This window comes from Sesamum indicum, linkage group LG8 (assembly GCF_026168435.1).
Source record: "Sesamum indicum cultivar Baizhima isolate 11 linkage group LG8, ASM2616843v1, whole genome shotgun sequence".
Classification (NCBI taxonomy): Eukaryota; Viridiplantae; Streptophyta; class Magnoliopsida; order Lamiales; family Pedaliaceae; genus Sesamum; species Sesamum indicum.
Window position 1 is genome coordinate 22,367,110 of NC_142664.1, and position 13,061 is coordinate 22,380,170.

Genomic DNA, 13,061 nt, shown 5'->3' on the forward strand with positions numbered 1-13,061 from the left:
TATTTATATAAAGAAAATTTCTCTAAACTTTTATTTTGAAACAAAAAATTATTTATTATAAGTTTTCAGTGTTTATTAAAATATATTCAATCCAAAGAATAAATCAATTTCAAAACATAATAAAAATATGTTAAAAATTTATTTGAAATGTAAAGAATTATATTTAAGAACTAATTATTATTTATATAAAAATAAATTTCTGTATTATTTTATTTTTTAATAAATTATTATTTATTATAATTCTTGGTAAATGTTTATTAAAATATTTTCAAATCAAATAATACTTCAATTTCAAAAAATAATTAAAAGTTAACATTGAGCTCAAATATAAATAATTATTATTTTAAAAACTAATTTATTATTTATTTAAAAAATACTCTAATTTTTTTATTTTAAAAATTCAAAAAATAATAAAAAGAAGTTCAAATTTATTTCAAAAACAAATAAGTTAATTATTCTAAGAATAATTTATTATTTATATAAAAATAAATAATTTGAAAATGGGACAAAAAGTGCTATGCGTTCAGTTTAATGAGATTAAAAAAATATTTTGTCCCAATTTTTCGTCCAAGACCAACCAACTCACTTGAGCTTTTCCCTTCAAAGGGCACTTAATGGCCACGTGGAAGACATGTGTCTTCTGTCGTTAAAAAGAAGAAAACAGCCAAATCATTTTTGTTTTGTTTTGTTTTTACAGGACTAATTGCATTAAGTTTTAAAGGACCAGAGGCCGAAAATGTTACAAGTTTTGTTTAATGGGACTAAAACAACATTTGGCTTGTCTATGTTCACACAATTCTGAATTTACAAAAAATAATTACGAGATTAGATTAATATACAGAGAAACAAATTTTATGAATTTTAAATAAAAAAAATTATTACAATCTCTACGAGTGCAAATAATCCCCTCATTCTTCTTTTCGAGTATCAATTTAAGGGTTGACGCTTGTTTTTGAATCAAATGTTCAATTTCCTCTAAAGTAATGGAAGAAAATTACATGTCACGTTTTGTATTAGTATCAAGGTCTTGAGGTTTTATGTCAAGAAAGAATCGTAATTGAAAGCTTTTGGACTTATTTTTTATTGTGTGTATATTGTGACTTATATATGTGAAGACCCTTTTTTATAGACATGAGCAGGGCTTAGATAGTTTTGACTCAGTTCTATTGAATTTGAACACCATGAGTTCAGACATGGATCCATAAGCTAACGGGCCATGTTTAATATGCTATGGCCCAATTAGCTAATCTAAAAAGAAAATTTGTATTTATCCTGAATTGACACATGAAAATTTATAAAACCCAATATTTTTATGAAAAGTCCAAATTTGTTATGAGTTTCTAACTTAGAACTCAAACAATAGTTACTTTATATGTACTTTTAATTAGTAATTTATTGCAAAAGATATTTTGATATCCACAATTTTATGGACAATTTTCACGCAAAATATTACATTGTTATACTATAGAAATCATTATAGTAACAAAATAAAAATTCAATGAGTCAATAGTACATATATATTAGTGATAATTTTGATATAATCACTTAATTTTTCATAGGGAAAAAAAACTATACTTGATAATTGATCATGTAGTACAAGTTTTTTCCTTCAACAAGTTGGCTTCTTCAAGTCTAAGCCTCTCCTTGACATATGAAATATAATTTGTGGCTTTGTTGTCCACATGCTCATCTCCTCCACCACCCAGGACGCGGCCGTGGACATACCCATCGGGGCCACTAAAACCTCCCTCTTTGTTCGGCCTCTTCTCGACTGTGGTGGTGGTGCATTGCACAACCGGCGGCGGTGGCTTGGCCGCACGACAGAAAGACATGATGAGCTTGTTCTTTATTAGGCCTCCAACTTCCATATGTTATATATTCTCTAATTATCCAGACCAATATGAGCAAAATATTTGTATGATTGAGATTAATTGTTATTAGGCATGTCTATATATACACACAATTAAGCTAATAATATATTAATTAACAAATAAATAAATTATTTTTTATGTTTGGGGATAGAAATGAATCTTTGTATATGGACTGTGGTCCAACATATATATGCTTTATAATTAATATGAGAATTATATACATAAAATAATAATAATTGAACTGCTGAAAAATATTCTTGTGAACATATATATATATATTTAATTGGATATTGATCACTTTCTAAGATATGTATTAATGTGGATATTATAAAATAACCTTGGAGAATTGATATGGAAGAATAAATTTCAACTCTCTCTCTCTCTCTCTCTCTCTCTAGTTACATATATTGTAGATTTGATCTTTCTCTTAAAATATTGTATTTGCGACATTTGATTGTCCTTTGAATTTCGTGATTTTAATTATAAACTTATTGAAAAATGTTACAATAAATTTAATTTTTTATAGTCAAAATATACCAAAATCAGGGTAAATTTATATTTAAAAAAGAAAACATGAACAAATGAGGAAATTACTTTCACTTTCTTATACACCGAACCAAATCCAAGCACCACACGGAAAAAAAAGAGCCAATTTCTTCTCCCAAACTATTCCGACATACATTTCACATGAGATTGCCGTTAATTTGGATACACAAATTAACGACTGGATCAATTTTATAAATAATAATAATAGTAAACAATTTAGGGACCAAAATTGAATTAGTGTCTATATATAAGGACGAAAGATGTAATTAACCCCATTTGTTCATGCATGATTTTAGTCCTGTAATCTAGTACAAATAAAAAAAATTCTTATCTGTTTATACTATTGATTAAGTATGGAGACCTTAAAATAATTAACTTTGGTTGGTAAGATGTGTATGGTTTAAAATATTTTCGAATATATTTATCTTTTTAACAAAAAAATATATTATTTTATTTGATCACTTGGTCTCATCAATAGTCTTATATCATGCACATTTAAAATTAAAAATATTTCAATAATTTGGATAATTTTTTTATTTTATTTATATTTAATTGAATTAAACAAATATAATAGAAATTTAAATTACTCACAAATTAATATCGAGTGTGCTTCATCCAATACTACTATTAATTAGATGGGAGGAAACTGTAGTAACTATGATTGGTCCTCACACTGTCTAAGAACTTAAATATCTTCAAATATTAATTTTTCCACCATTTCTTCGACGTTGTTTTCGGTCAATTATTTTCATTCATGTGTATTTAAAGTTAATTCATTTAATCAGTTTTATTAGTTGTTTATTGTTATATTTCTTCTATTTCATTTAACTAAGTAATTATAATAAAATTTTAAATTATACACGTATATTGAACGTGCTTAATTAACTACTACAAATTGAATTTAATTAAATAAAATCGACCCCATTACAAGTATAATTTTTCATGAGATGTACATTACTTAAATGCCAAATATATCATATAATTAGTTCAGACGAATTAAAATTTTATTCATAAATCCTACTCTCTCCTCTCTCTCTCTCTCTTCTTTTTTGTGGGTTGGACATTTAATCCCATTGGTGAATTGAATTTTCTCGTTTCCTTTGGAAAAGTTTGACAAGTAAAGAAAATATTAAAGTAGCTGGACCAATATCAGTTAAGTTTCACTTTCAAATTTATTGTGGAATTAATTCCCCGATTGCGTATACAGATGCATGACAGTGATCTTTTCCGCAGATTGAATTTTCTACTTTAAATTATGTTATATTTTTTATTTTATTTTATTTAATATATATATATATACTATATGTATAAAAAATTAAACAATTTTGATACGCATGATGCATATATATTAATTAAAAGAAAAGATGCAACATAATTTGAAATAAAAAATGCAATCTCATCTTTCAGTCCAGGTTTCATATAAGCTAGATTTTATTACTTATAAGTCTGAAATTATTTATGAACTTAATTTAGTTATTTGATGACTCGGCGTGAGTTAAGAGTTACTAATGAAAAATATTCAACTTTTTTTCATTTATAATGCATAACAAATAAAATTCTCGATCGGGTTCCAACCAATTTTAATTATTTTCCAAGCCTATGAACTCATAAAGTATCGATCAAAACGTTATATTAGTTTAACTTGTATACGAGGCATGCATGTTTACGAGACGAAAATTGAGCTCAAGTTGCGTCCTGTAAAATGTAGTTGAGTGATAAATTAAGAGCGAAAGTTACAGAAAGCTAATTTTTACGACTATTAAAGTATTTTCATATAATGCTTCGTGTATTGAATTTATAAACAATTGTCAGATATTCTTTATTTTTTACAGCGTCAGATATGTGTCAATTATCTAAGTGGTGAGCATATTTCAGATCAAGTGTAATATGTGTAAGACTATGATCAAGTGTAACATGTGTAAGACTATGATATCAAGGCATTCTCAACATGTCAAATTGATAATTGTCATAATTTTAACATGTGAAATCCTAAAAGAATATGACGTGTTGTCCACTGCTGAAATTCTAACAGAACATAGAATGTGGGACATAAGACCACTGCTGAAATTCTAACAGAACATAGAATGTGGGACATAAGACCTCCGCCCAACACTACTAGAAAAGTTGCAAGAACTTTACAATGAATGAGGATTCCACAAACAAATAGTGGAGGGAGCACAAAGTAACAAGTGGAGGAGATGTCATGTGTAGGCATATTTGGGATTCTTGGAAAATTCTCATCCAGTTCAAATCTAAGTGCACCGACTCACTGTGAATTGTACCGATCAGATAACAAGTGTATTATACTCATTGTAATCGGTTCATGTTTGACGATATTCAATTTGAACTAAAATTTCCAGTATACTGCGTTTCGAGAAAAGAAGTCTCTTCATTTCGAGAAAAGAAGTCTCTTCATTTTGGACATAACGTAAACACTCGCAGAAGCACAAACAGTTCAGGCTAAAGGGACCAGCAGCATGCAACGTTAGAGACAGGTTACAAAGAATTCCATCATTAATCAACACAACCAAATTCACTAACAGAGCAACAAGAACTCGGCTCGTCTACTCCCACATGAACGTGAGAGTTTGATGGGATCCACACGTCGATGATCCCTCGGGCCCCTGCTGAAACATTTCTGGAAAATTTACGGTAGAGGCATTGCTACCATGGGAGTCGTCGGTGGCAGAAACAACTGGCTTGCTTTCTTGAATGAACGGGTACTGGCCTAAGCCGCTGTAGTGCAAGTTGTGAACTAACGACTGTGCCTGGGGGAGTGAGTCGGTCTGGTTCAAACCAAACTCCCTCGTTATGGGTTGTGCCGATGACAGAAGAGAGAGAGCACGATCGGAGTCAACGACTTGATTCAGCCCATCGGAGAAGATTTTGTGGCTACTACAGTTACTACTTCCCGACGCAGCATTTGGATCAAGAAGCGGTTGACAGATTGAGGCTTCTTGGACGGCACGGTCACTGCCTTGCATGAACTGAAGCTGATTATTTACCACCTTGTAGCTGTGAGCTGAGCACTGATCCGGAAATGAGTTTCTTCTCTCGGCATAGTTCAGGTGCTGCTGCTGCTGCTGATTGCTATACATCAGCATCTCATTCTCGGCTTTGACGACCACGGGCCAAGACGAGCCTACAACAGCACTTGGCAGAATTTGTGGACTAGTGAAGGATAAAAGTCTTGTACCTGAAAGACCTTGTTGGTTGGAGAAAACGAGTCCCGAGCTTCGGCTTATAGAGTCGGGCTGAGGCTTCCGTCTCCTCCGGTTGTGGCCGTCAAGTCGTTTCCTGCAGCTTCTCTTTCCCTCGTCAAACTCTACCAGTGAATGAAACCTACAAAAATATGTAATGATCAAACAAGTAATTGACCCGTATTTAAGCTAGATAATGAGGTTGGACAAGCAAGAAGAATGCCGAGTCAAAGATACTGGCATAAAATTTTTGTTTCTCTTACGCTTTTCTCCTTGTCAACTCAATCTTTCAACAGGGTGAACTCCATTTTCATGATTGAATTCAGGCTCCAAGGTCTTTTGAGAATAGTTCAAGATTCCGTATGAAAATGAGAGCAGATATGGAAATAGTTGGTTAAAAGGGTTAGATAAAAGGAGTTACAGAGATCGAATGTTTATCCTGTTGCAGTCTTGCATTGCATTTAACAAATGCATGCAACATTCATAAAAACTAGTCATCTATTCATTTGAAGAAAGATTCTATACACATGTTGTGTATATTAGATGCAATACTAATTTGAAATAGAAAATTCAATCGAGGAGTACCGTAAATTTCCCTGAAACCACTGACCTGCACATCGACCACCATGCAAACAGAAATTTATGCAAATGTTATGTCGAATGGGGTTTCCCTGGTGTTTATGATATCAATCCGGTTTCTGTTTTCCAGTTTCCAGTCCATTAAAACAAGAATTTAGCATAAGTATGTTCTGTATCTGTACCTTTCATTTCAGTGTTTTCAGAGAGTACCTTTAAATGATGTGAGATTTCTGGCCTCAAGTACATATTCATGTCCCAAGAAAAAATTACTGACGGCCCCCCATTCCAGAAAAAGAAAAAAGAAGCTATGAATCCACAAATATGTCAAGAAGTCCCTTTCAAACAAAAGTAAAGGACTCGGTATGCCTGCATGTTGCGTCGTCCCTCAAAACTTCTAGATAGATGGAAAGATTGATCATTTAGGATGGACCACCATATATGGTCCCAAAAATAAGAGTTCCAAAACACTGATGACCTCAGAAAATGTTTCACCAAGTAATATGTAGAACGAGTACAAAGAAAATATTTTTTCCATTTTTCTCGGCATTCAATGTTTTCACTTCAGCTGAAAAAATGAATATTGAATCACATTGCTAACAACAGTACTATATGCAACTCGTTGGCGCTTAAGACCAACTACTTGCAAAGGATCATATGATCACATGGGAATTAATTAATGTGAATATTAGGTAGTCTTTCTTTTGTGATATAATTTGACAAACCAAGGAAATAAACAATGATCATATAACAGATAAAAGACAAGAATTTCATCGTCTACCTGCTGCACTGCTGGCAGAAGCGCTGCTCTCGACCCCCAATTGTAACCTTAGGTGTCTTTGAGTGAGTTTCGCAGACTTTATGTCGTCGGTGATAGTCCCTGCATAGGCTCAAATCGGCATTACACCCATCAACCAGGCAATTAGCGACTTGAGTAATATTGCCAGGGGCCTTGGCCCTTTTTGATGACCCTGTAAAGGATGATGGTTCCATTGAGAAGGACAGCGATTTCCGAATCCTTTCAGGCTCTGAGTATCTCCCGAATCTCTATGAGTTACCTTATATTTCTATAAACTAGTCACACTTCTATTTCCCTCCTAAGCGAAAAATTTGGTAATCAACTTTAACCACCTTAAAAGATCGAAACAGAAAGCCAGTTTCTCAAAATCAGCCTGTTTTTCTCAATATCACAGTCTTTTTGCACTTCCCTCTTGCCAACATTATTACCATACTCATCAACCTGTTAGATATAATGTACGTTAGATAAACAAACATAGTATTCTCATTATACAAAATGGTGAAACTTTGTAGTTTTAGATCAAACAAGAACAAATGAGAGTGATAAAACTTATATATCAATCAATCGGCGAGAGCAGTGTAATGGACTATACGCTTTCATGAAGCAACAACAAATAATTCATGTCCTTGATCACTCGAAACAACTCGGTGTAGACTGAAAACTTATTTAGCTGTTCTCCACATGTTATTGAAAGATATTAACATAGGTATAATACCACATAATTTAATATTTAAAGCAATATGGAAAACCAAAGGAACATTTCTGCATAGTTCATATCATTATAAACTTCGAATTAGGAAAGCAAATTAATATCTAATACAACTTAGGGACGCAATACGGCCTCAACACTTGGTTTCACCCAAAGCTGACTTCTAATTTAGAAAAGTGAATTGTCCCGTGCCGTCTAAATTGATGAATCTTGAATTTTCTCCCATTCCTAGTCTACAGTTAACTGTTTTCTGTCTAAATTACAGGCAAGGTAGATATAGTAAACGACTGGAACTCTTCTGGGGAAGAATTGTAAGCTTGAAAGTTGAATACTAAATCAACACACGATACAAAATTCAGAATTCATAAAGGCAATGTCCTGAACTCCTGATGAAAGGAGCAAGGCCATGTCATTCAAGATCAATAAGAAACTCATATGTAGAAAGACTTTTATCTTAATTCAAGAATAAAGAACAGTGAACCCATTCCACAATCAGTTTTCAAGAAACAGAAAGCAGAAGATCCAAGACCATATACAGCAAAAAAATGAGTCTCCCTTCAATTCTTGTCAAATTATGAAGAGAAAACACAAAGGCTGTGAGTGCTTCAGAGTCCCATTTCGTACGCACAGAGAGGGGGGAAAAAGAAAGGGAAAGGTCACAGCTTTTCTTTTGTCTGTCACAATTTGAATACTAAAAACAGTAGAAAATCAGTAAATTCCCATTTCAGAAAAATACTACTTTTGCAATAAGCACAAGATAAAAAAAAAAAAAAAAAAAAGTTAAACTGCAATTTGGTGCTACAGTACAGTATTGTGATGCCCAGTAAACAGTCTGGTAGGAATTCAAGCATTCTTTTGTTTCCCCTTTCTTTTTCTGGTTGGGGTTAATGATAAAGACCAAAAATTAAGAGACCCCAAAAGAGAGAAGTTGGAGTGGTACCTCAGAAATCAACCCAAGAGTCTGCCAAAAATCTTGACAATGCCAAGAAAGTAAATTGTAAAAAAAAGAGACCAGAATGCATATATGTATATTGAAAGCCTCAGAGGAAGAAAGTGAAACAATCGCTACAAATATATACTAAAACAAATTACAGTCACAAGGAAGGACTAGAACAAAAATGATAAGAGTGTAACAACAATACTTACAGACAAGTGCAAAAGGAGAAGACTGACTTAGTCTTCTCAGCCATTCATTCTCTGACAATGACTCCATTATAGATGGTTCAGTAAAGTGGCAACCAACAAAAAGCTGGATAGGAATAGTGTGTGTGTGAAAGTGAAAGAGAGAGAAGGGGGCTAGACTAGTAGATGGTAGTATTATAGCTGTAGAGTAGGGGAGGGAGGGGAGGGGGTGGGGTGGGGAGAGGAGGGGGGTGGTTGTGGGTGTGGAAAAAGGCCTATAGAGTTTAAATGAAAGAAAAGAAGATATGCATCCAAGAGAGGTTTCATATGTGGGAATTATTGAGAGGAGCAGCAAACACCTTAGGCCACATCCCACCAAACAATTAAAATGTATTCATGAACAGAAACTAAAATTATGCATACATATACATACATACATACAATAAAGAACTTACATCAATCCCTTGTGTGGGGCACCACAAAGATAGCAAGAATCCATGAGGGAAGGTAGAAAAATGGGCCCTTTCTTTTGTTTTTCTAATGTTTGTTTGCTTTTCACACACACACACACACTAACACTACACATTACATTAAAGAAACAAGCAAAAAGAGAAGTTTTTTACCAGTTTTACTAGTTCAATCACCTTCCTTTTTGGGCTAGCAGCCTTGTAAGAAGTGATTAAACAACTCACCATCCATCAAGATTAGAGAAACCTAATGCTATTAAGATATTATTTTGGGGAAAGAGAAAGATAGACCCCATGTAAAATGAGTGGCTACAAAAGGGACAGGGTGTTTTCAAACTCCACGCTTTTTCTTTTCTTCAACAAATTTTTATTCAGCAAGAAAAAGGGTACAAATAGATTTAAAGATTTCATTATGTTTGGATTTGTGTTTTAGTTGTTTTATTTTATATTTTAGAAATAGAGAGAGAAAAATAGAGATAAATGAGTGTGTATTAAAAATAGATAATATGTTTGGATTTGTGTTTTGGGAAAATTTAAAATATTTTAAAATAAGTGGTGTTGGTTTGATGTTGGGATTTGGGAGATAAAAATCACTGTTCATTGTCAAATTATATATTTTTATATATAAATATTTTATGTTTAACGTTGTACTTTTGAGAGACAAAAATTACTGTTTATTATCTAATTATATCTATTTTATATTATGTATATATATATTATATATAAGAAATTAAAAAACAGAAAAACACGCAAATAAAATATAAAAATACAAAAATAAATATTTTATCAAGTCTCGAAAAATGCAAAGTAACGAATCCTTGGGTTTTGGATTCTTGTGTTCTTACCAGTCGCATTCTTCCACTTTCTTGCCTATTATTCTGCTCCCACATCTCATTTTGTTCTTTCTTTCTGCATCTCATTTTCTTTAAGTAGCTTTAAGGGGAACATTTCAGTTCTATTAAGGGCAAAGCTTTTCTGTGTCACCTTAAGTTCTGAGCTTGGGAATTATACTGTCTGCCATTCATTGTCAATATGCATCAATCTTTGTTCTTTATCAGGGCTGTAAATTATCGAAGTTGATCCGAACTCATAATTTATTCAAATGTGTATGAGTTATTACCAATTTTTAAAAATTGTGTGTAAATTTTATTTAATTATAGATTTAATCAAACTCAAACGAGTTTAATTTGGATCAAACATAAATTAAACTCGATGCATTTTGAAATTTTAAGTCTATTTTATCAGTTTTGGACTATTTAAATCGAGTTTAAACCGAGCTTGAGAGTTTCTCAAACAAAAAATTTTGTTCAAGTATAATTTGTTATAAGTTTAAAAAATTGAGTTCAAATGAAGTTTTATCAATCAATTTCAATCGAATATAAAATAATTTAATCTATTTTTCAGCAATAATAATTTCACTAACTCATCAAATAGTTGGATTTCTTCTCATGATTAAGTCTTATGATTTGATAAGAGACAATAAATTTTGAAACTTCATTTTAGGGTTCCTCACTCAACAGTTGACTCTTCATTGGGAAAAAAATTCCTCATCTAAATGTCATTTCACAAAAGGAAAACCAAACATCCTGACACTGATAAATTGCTGAGATTTAGTCCACATAATTCTCATGGACGGCAATTCTTTGCAGAATGTATTGGTGCCTTTAGAATAGACATTTCATGTCTGAAACCATAGCCCATGTGAAGGAGAACAAAAAGAAACTGAAACCAGCCAAGTTGCCCTCTTATTAATTGATCCGGCATGCGCTCGTGCACCAGAGATTTTATGTGAGTTACTGCTCACTCTGGTTGAAATTATACGTTTTTGGGCTAAAAAATACTTTGTACAGAAGAAGAAATTTTGGGATTTATAAAACGCAAAAATCAGATTGTATGGTACAAATGTGGGAGGGGAGAGCAATTTCAAAGTTCATCCCTTTGTTCTCATTTATCATCATATGGAACTCAGATGTAGTTATTCGGCCCCAGGTTATGATTGCTTGCCATTTTATCTCATCCCATCTCATTGTAGTGGTGAAAAACGAGACCATATAGATTTAGATGAGGTGAAAGTATATCGATGGTTGTTGAAACAATGTGTAAAATTTTTTTAGATAAGAAAGAAAATATAATTATTATAGTTAGGAATAATTACATTACTCTTCTTTGAGGTTTGGTATAATTACACGTAAATTGTGGTGTGATTTAAAATTTTATATTTAGTTCTGTTGGTGTTTGTATCCAACAAATAGATCTCTCCATTAGTCAAAATTCATCTAAAGTCAAAAAATTGAATCTAGATTGAAGCTTGTTACTGACTTATTTCAATTCAAGCAATCTTTTCCAATCAAAGTCCTCATATGCATTTTCACACGCGTTAATACATGTTAGAGGTAAATATGAATTTTGACTTGTTAGAAACACACATCAAGAATACTAGATATAAATTTTCAAACCATAAAAAAATTACGTATAATTACGCCAAATTTTAAATAAACTGTATATTTGTTCCTTATAGTTAATGTATTATAGTTTCTTTCTAGAGTAGTGAAAAAAAGTTGATGAGATGGGATTTTTTCTTGCCTCAATGATTAGAGGGGTGGGGGGTGGGGGGTGGGTTGCCTAATAAGATCATTAAAAAACTCAGTCAACCCAAAGTTAAGTTCCACAAAGGGCTTTACAGTTCCAAGTTCCAACAGCATAATCTAAGAGACAAAACTATAATTCCTCTCACAATTTTGACTCTTGTAGCTTTGTATCCTTCTAAGTTGCAGTTTGATGCTTATTGGGAAAACCAAATCACTTTGGGGCTCCAACTTTTATTTCTATTTGTGTAATGTGGGAAAGTGGTAATGGGAATGCAACCCCATTTCCTAGATATTCACATTTTCAAAACTTTACTTAATTAAATAAATAAATTATATCAAGACAACATGTGTGCTTCACATATTTTATTTTATAATAACATGTTGTCTATCAGTAATTAATGAAAAATGTCGTCCATGTAAATCTGTACATACATGATTCGTCGTGAGTCATTGAATTAATACATGAGATTTATATCATTTGTAATACAACGACTGATAGTTTATGCAAATACAAACTCGCATGAACGGCATCACCAAGACCGATAATATACAATCACTCCACCTATTATATATATATAGGAGTTACGATGGTTATACCCGTCTACCTATTGTAAAGGAAAAGGTAAACCGACCGCATTGATCTCCAAGCCGTGGGATGGGAAGAGGATAACCTCATAGGAAAAATTGTATTTTTGGTCCATATTTTAGTGTCATTTTAAATTTAGTCTTATTTATTATGATTTTCTCACATTGCATCTCATAAGTTGAATTTTTTTCTAAATGGTAGTCCTCTCATGCATTTTCTGTAATTAACGAAAAATGCTAGCGGCTCCGTTAATTATTGGACGAAAAATGCATGTGAGGACTAAAATTGAGAAAAATTTCAACTTATGAAATGCAATATAAAAAATCATAATAATTGAGACTAAGTCGAAAAAAATCCTGACATACCGGACCAAAAATACAATTTTTCCTAACCTCATAATATAAGTAATGTGGTCCAAACATAAACCAATCCTCCATACTAATGGGAAGAGGATAATAATATTGATCCGAAGGTACGTACGAGGAAACCCACCTTCCGTTCCTACTTTTTTAAATTCATAATTATTCTGATGAAAATGTTGATCAACTGTACCAACTTGCAAGAACTTCTGGACCACCTTTGATTCTTGATTTTGGT

The 13,061-nt window shown here is 32.3% G+C and overlaps 1 protein-coding gene across 2 annotated transcripts; it reads right to left on the bottom strand.

Annotated features, from left to right (window-relative positions):
• Nucleotides 1-4,786: 4,786 nt before the first annotated feature.
• On the bottom strand, nt 4,787-8,995 carry LOC105168679 (squamosa promoter-binding-like protein 16). 2 transcript variants are annotated; one of them, XM_088884004.1, is made up of 3 exons: nt 8,839-8,995; nt 6,975-7,164; nt 4,787-5,759 (listed from the first exon to the last, which is right to left on the bottom strand). In XM_088884004.1, the coding sequence occupies exons 1-3, from the start codon at nt 8,912-8,914 to the stop codon at nt 4,982-4,984; spliced, it is 1,044 nt and encodes a 347-aa protein (XP_088740130.1). In that variant the 5' UTR covers nt 8,915-8,995; the 3' UTR covers nt 4,787-4,981. The 2 variants fall into 2 exon arrangements, with proteins under 2 accessions (XP_088740130.1, XP_088740129.1); XM_088884003.1 differs by lacking the exon at nt 8,839-8,995 and adding an exon at nt 8,642-8,814 and having other exon boundaries at nt 6,975-7,433.
• Between the last annotated feature and the right edge of the window lie 4,066 nt (nt 8,996-13,061).

Coding starts and splice junctions, on each gene's coding strand:
- LOC105168679 (XM_088884004.1), bottom strand. CDS start 8,914: ATGGAGTCATTGTCAGAGAATGAATGGCTGAGAAGACTAAGTCAGTCT. Junction 7,165..8,838: donor TGCACTTGTCTGTAAGTATT/GTTGTTACACTC, acceptor CATCCTTTACAG/GGTCATCAAAAAGGGCCAAG. Junction 5,760..6,974: donor TTCTGCCAGCAGTGCAGCAG/GTAGACGATGAA, acceptor ATATTTTTGTAG/GTTTCATTCACTGGTAGAGT.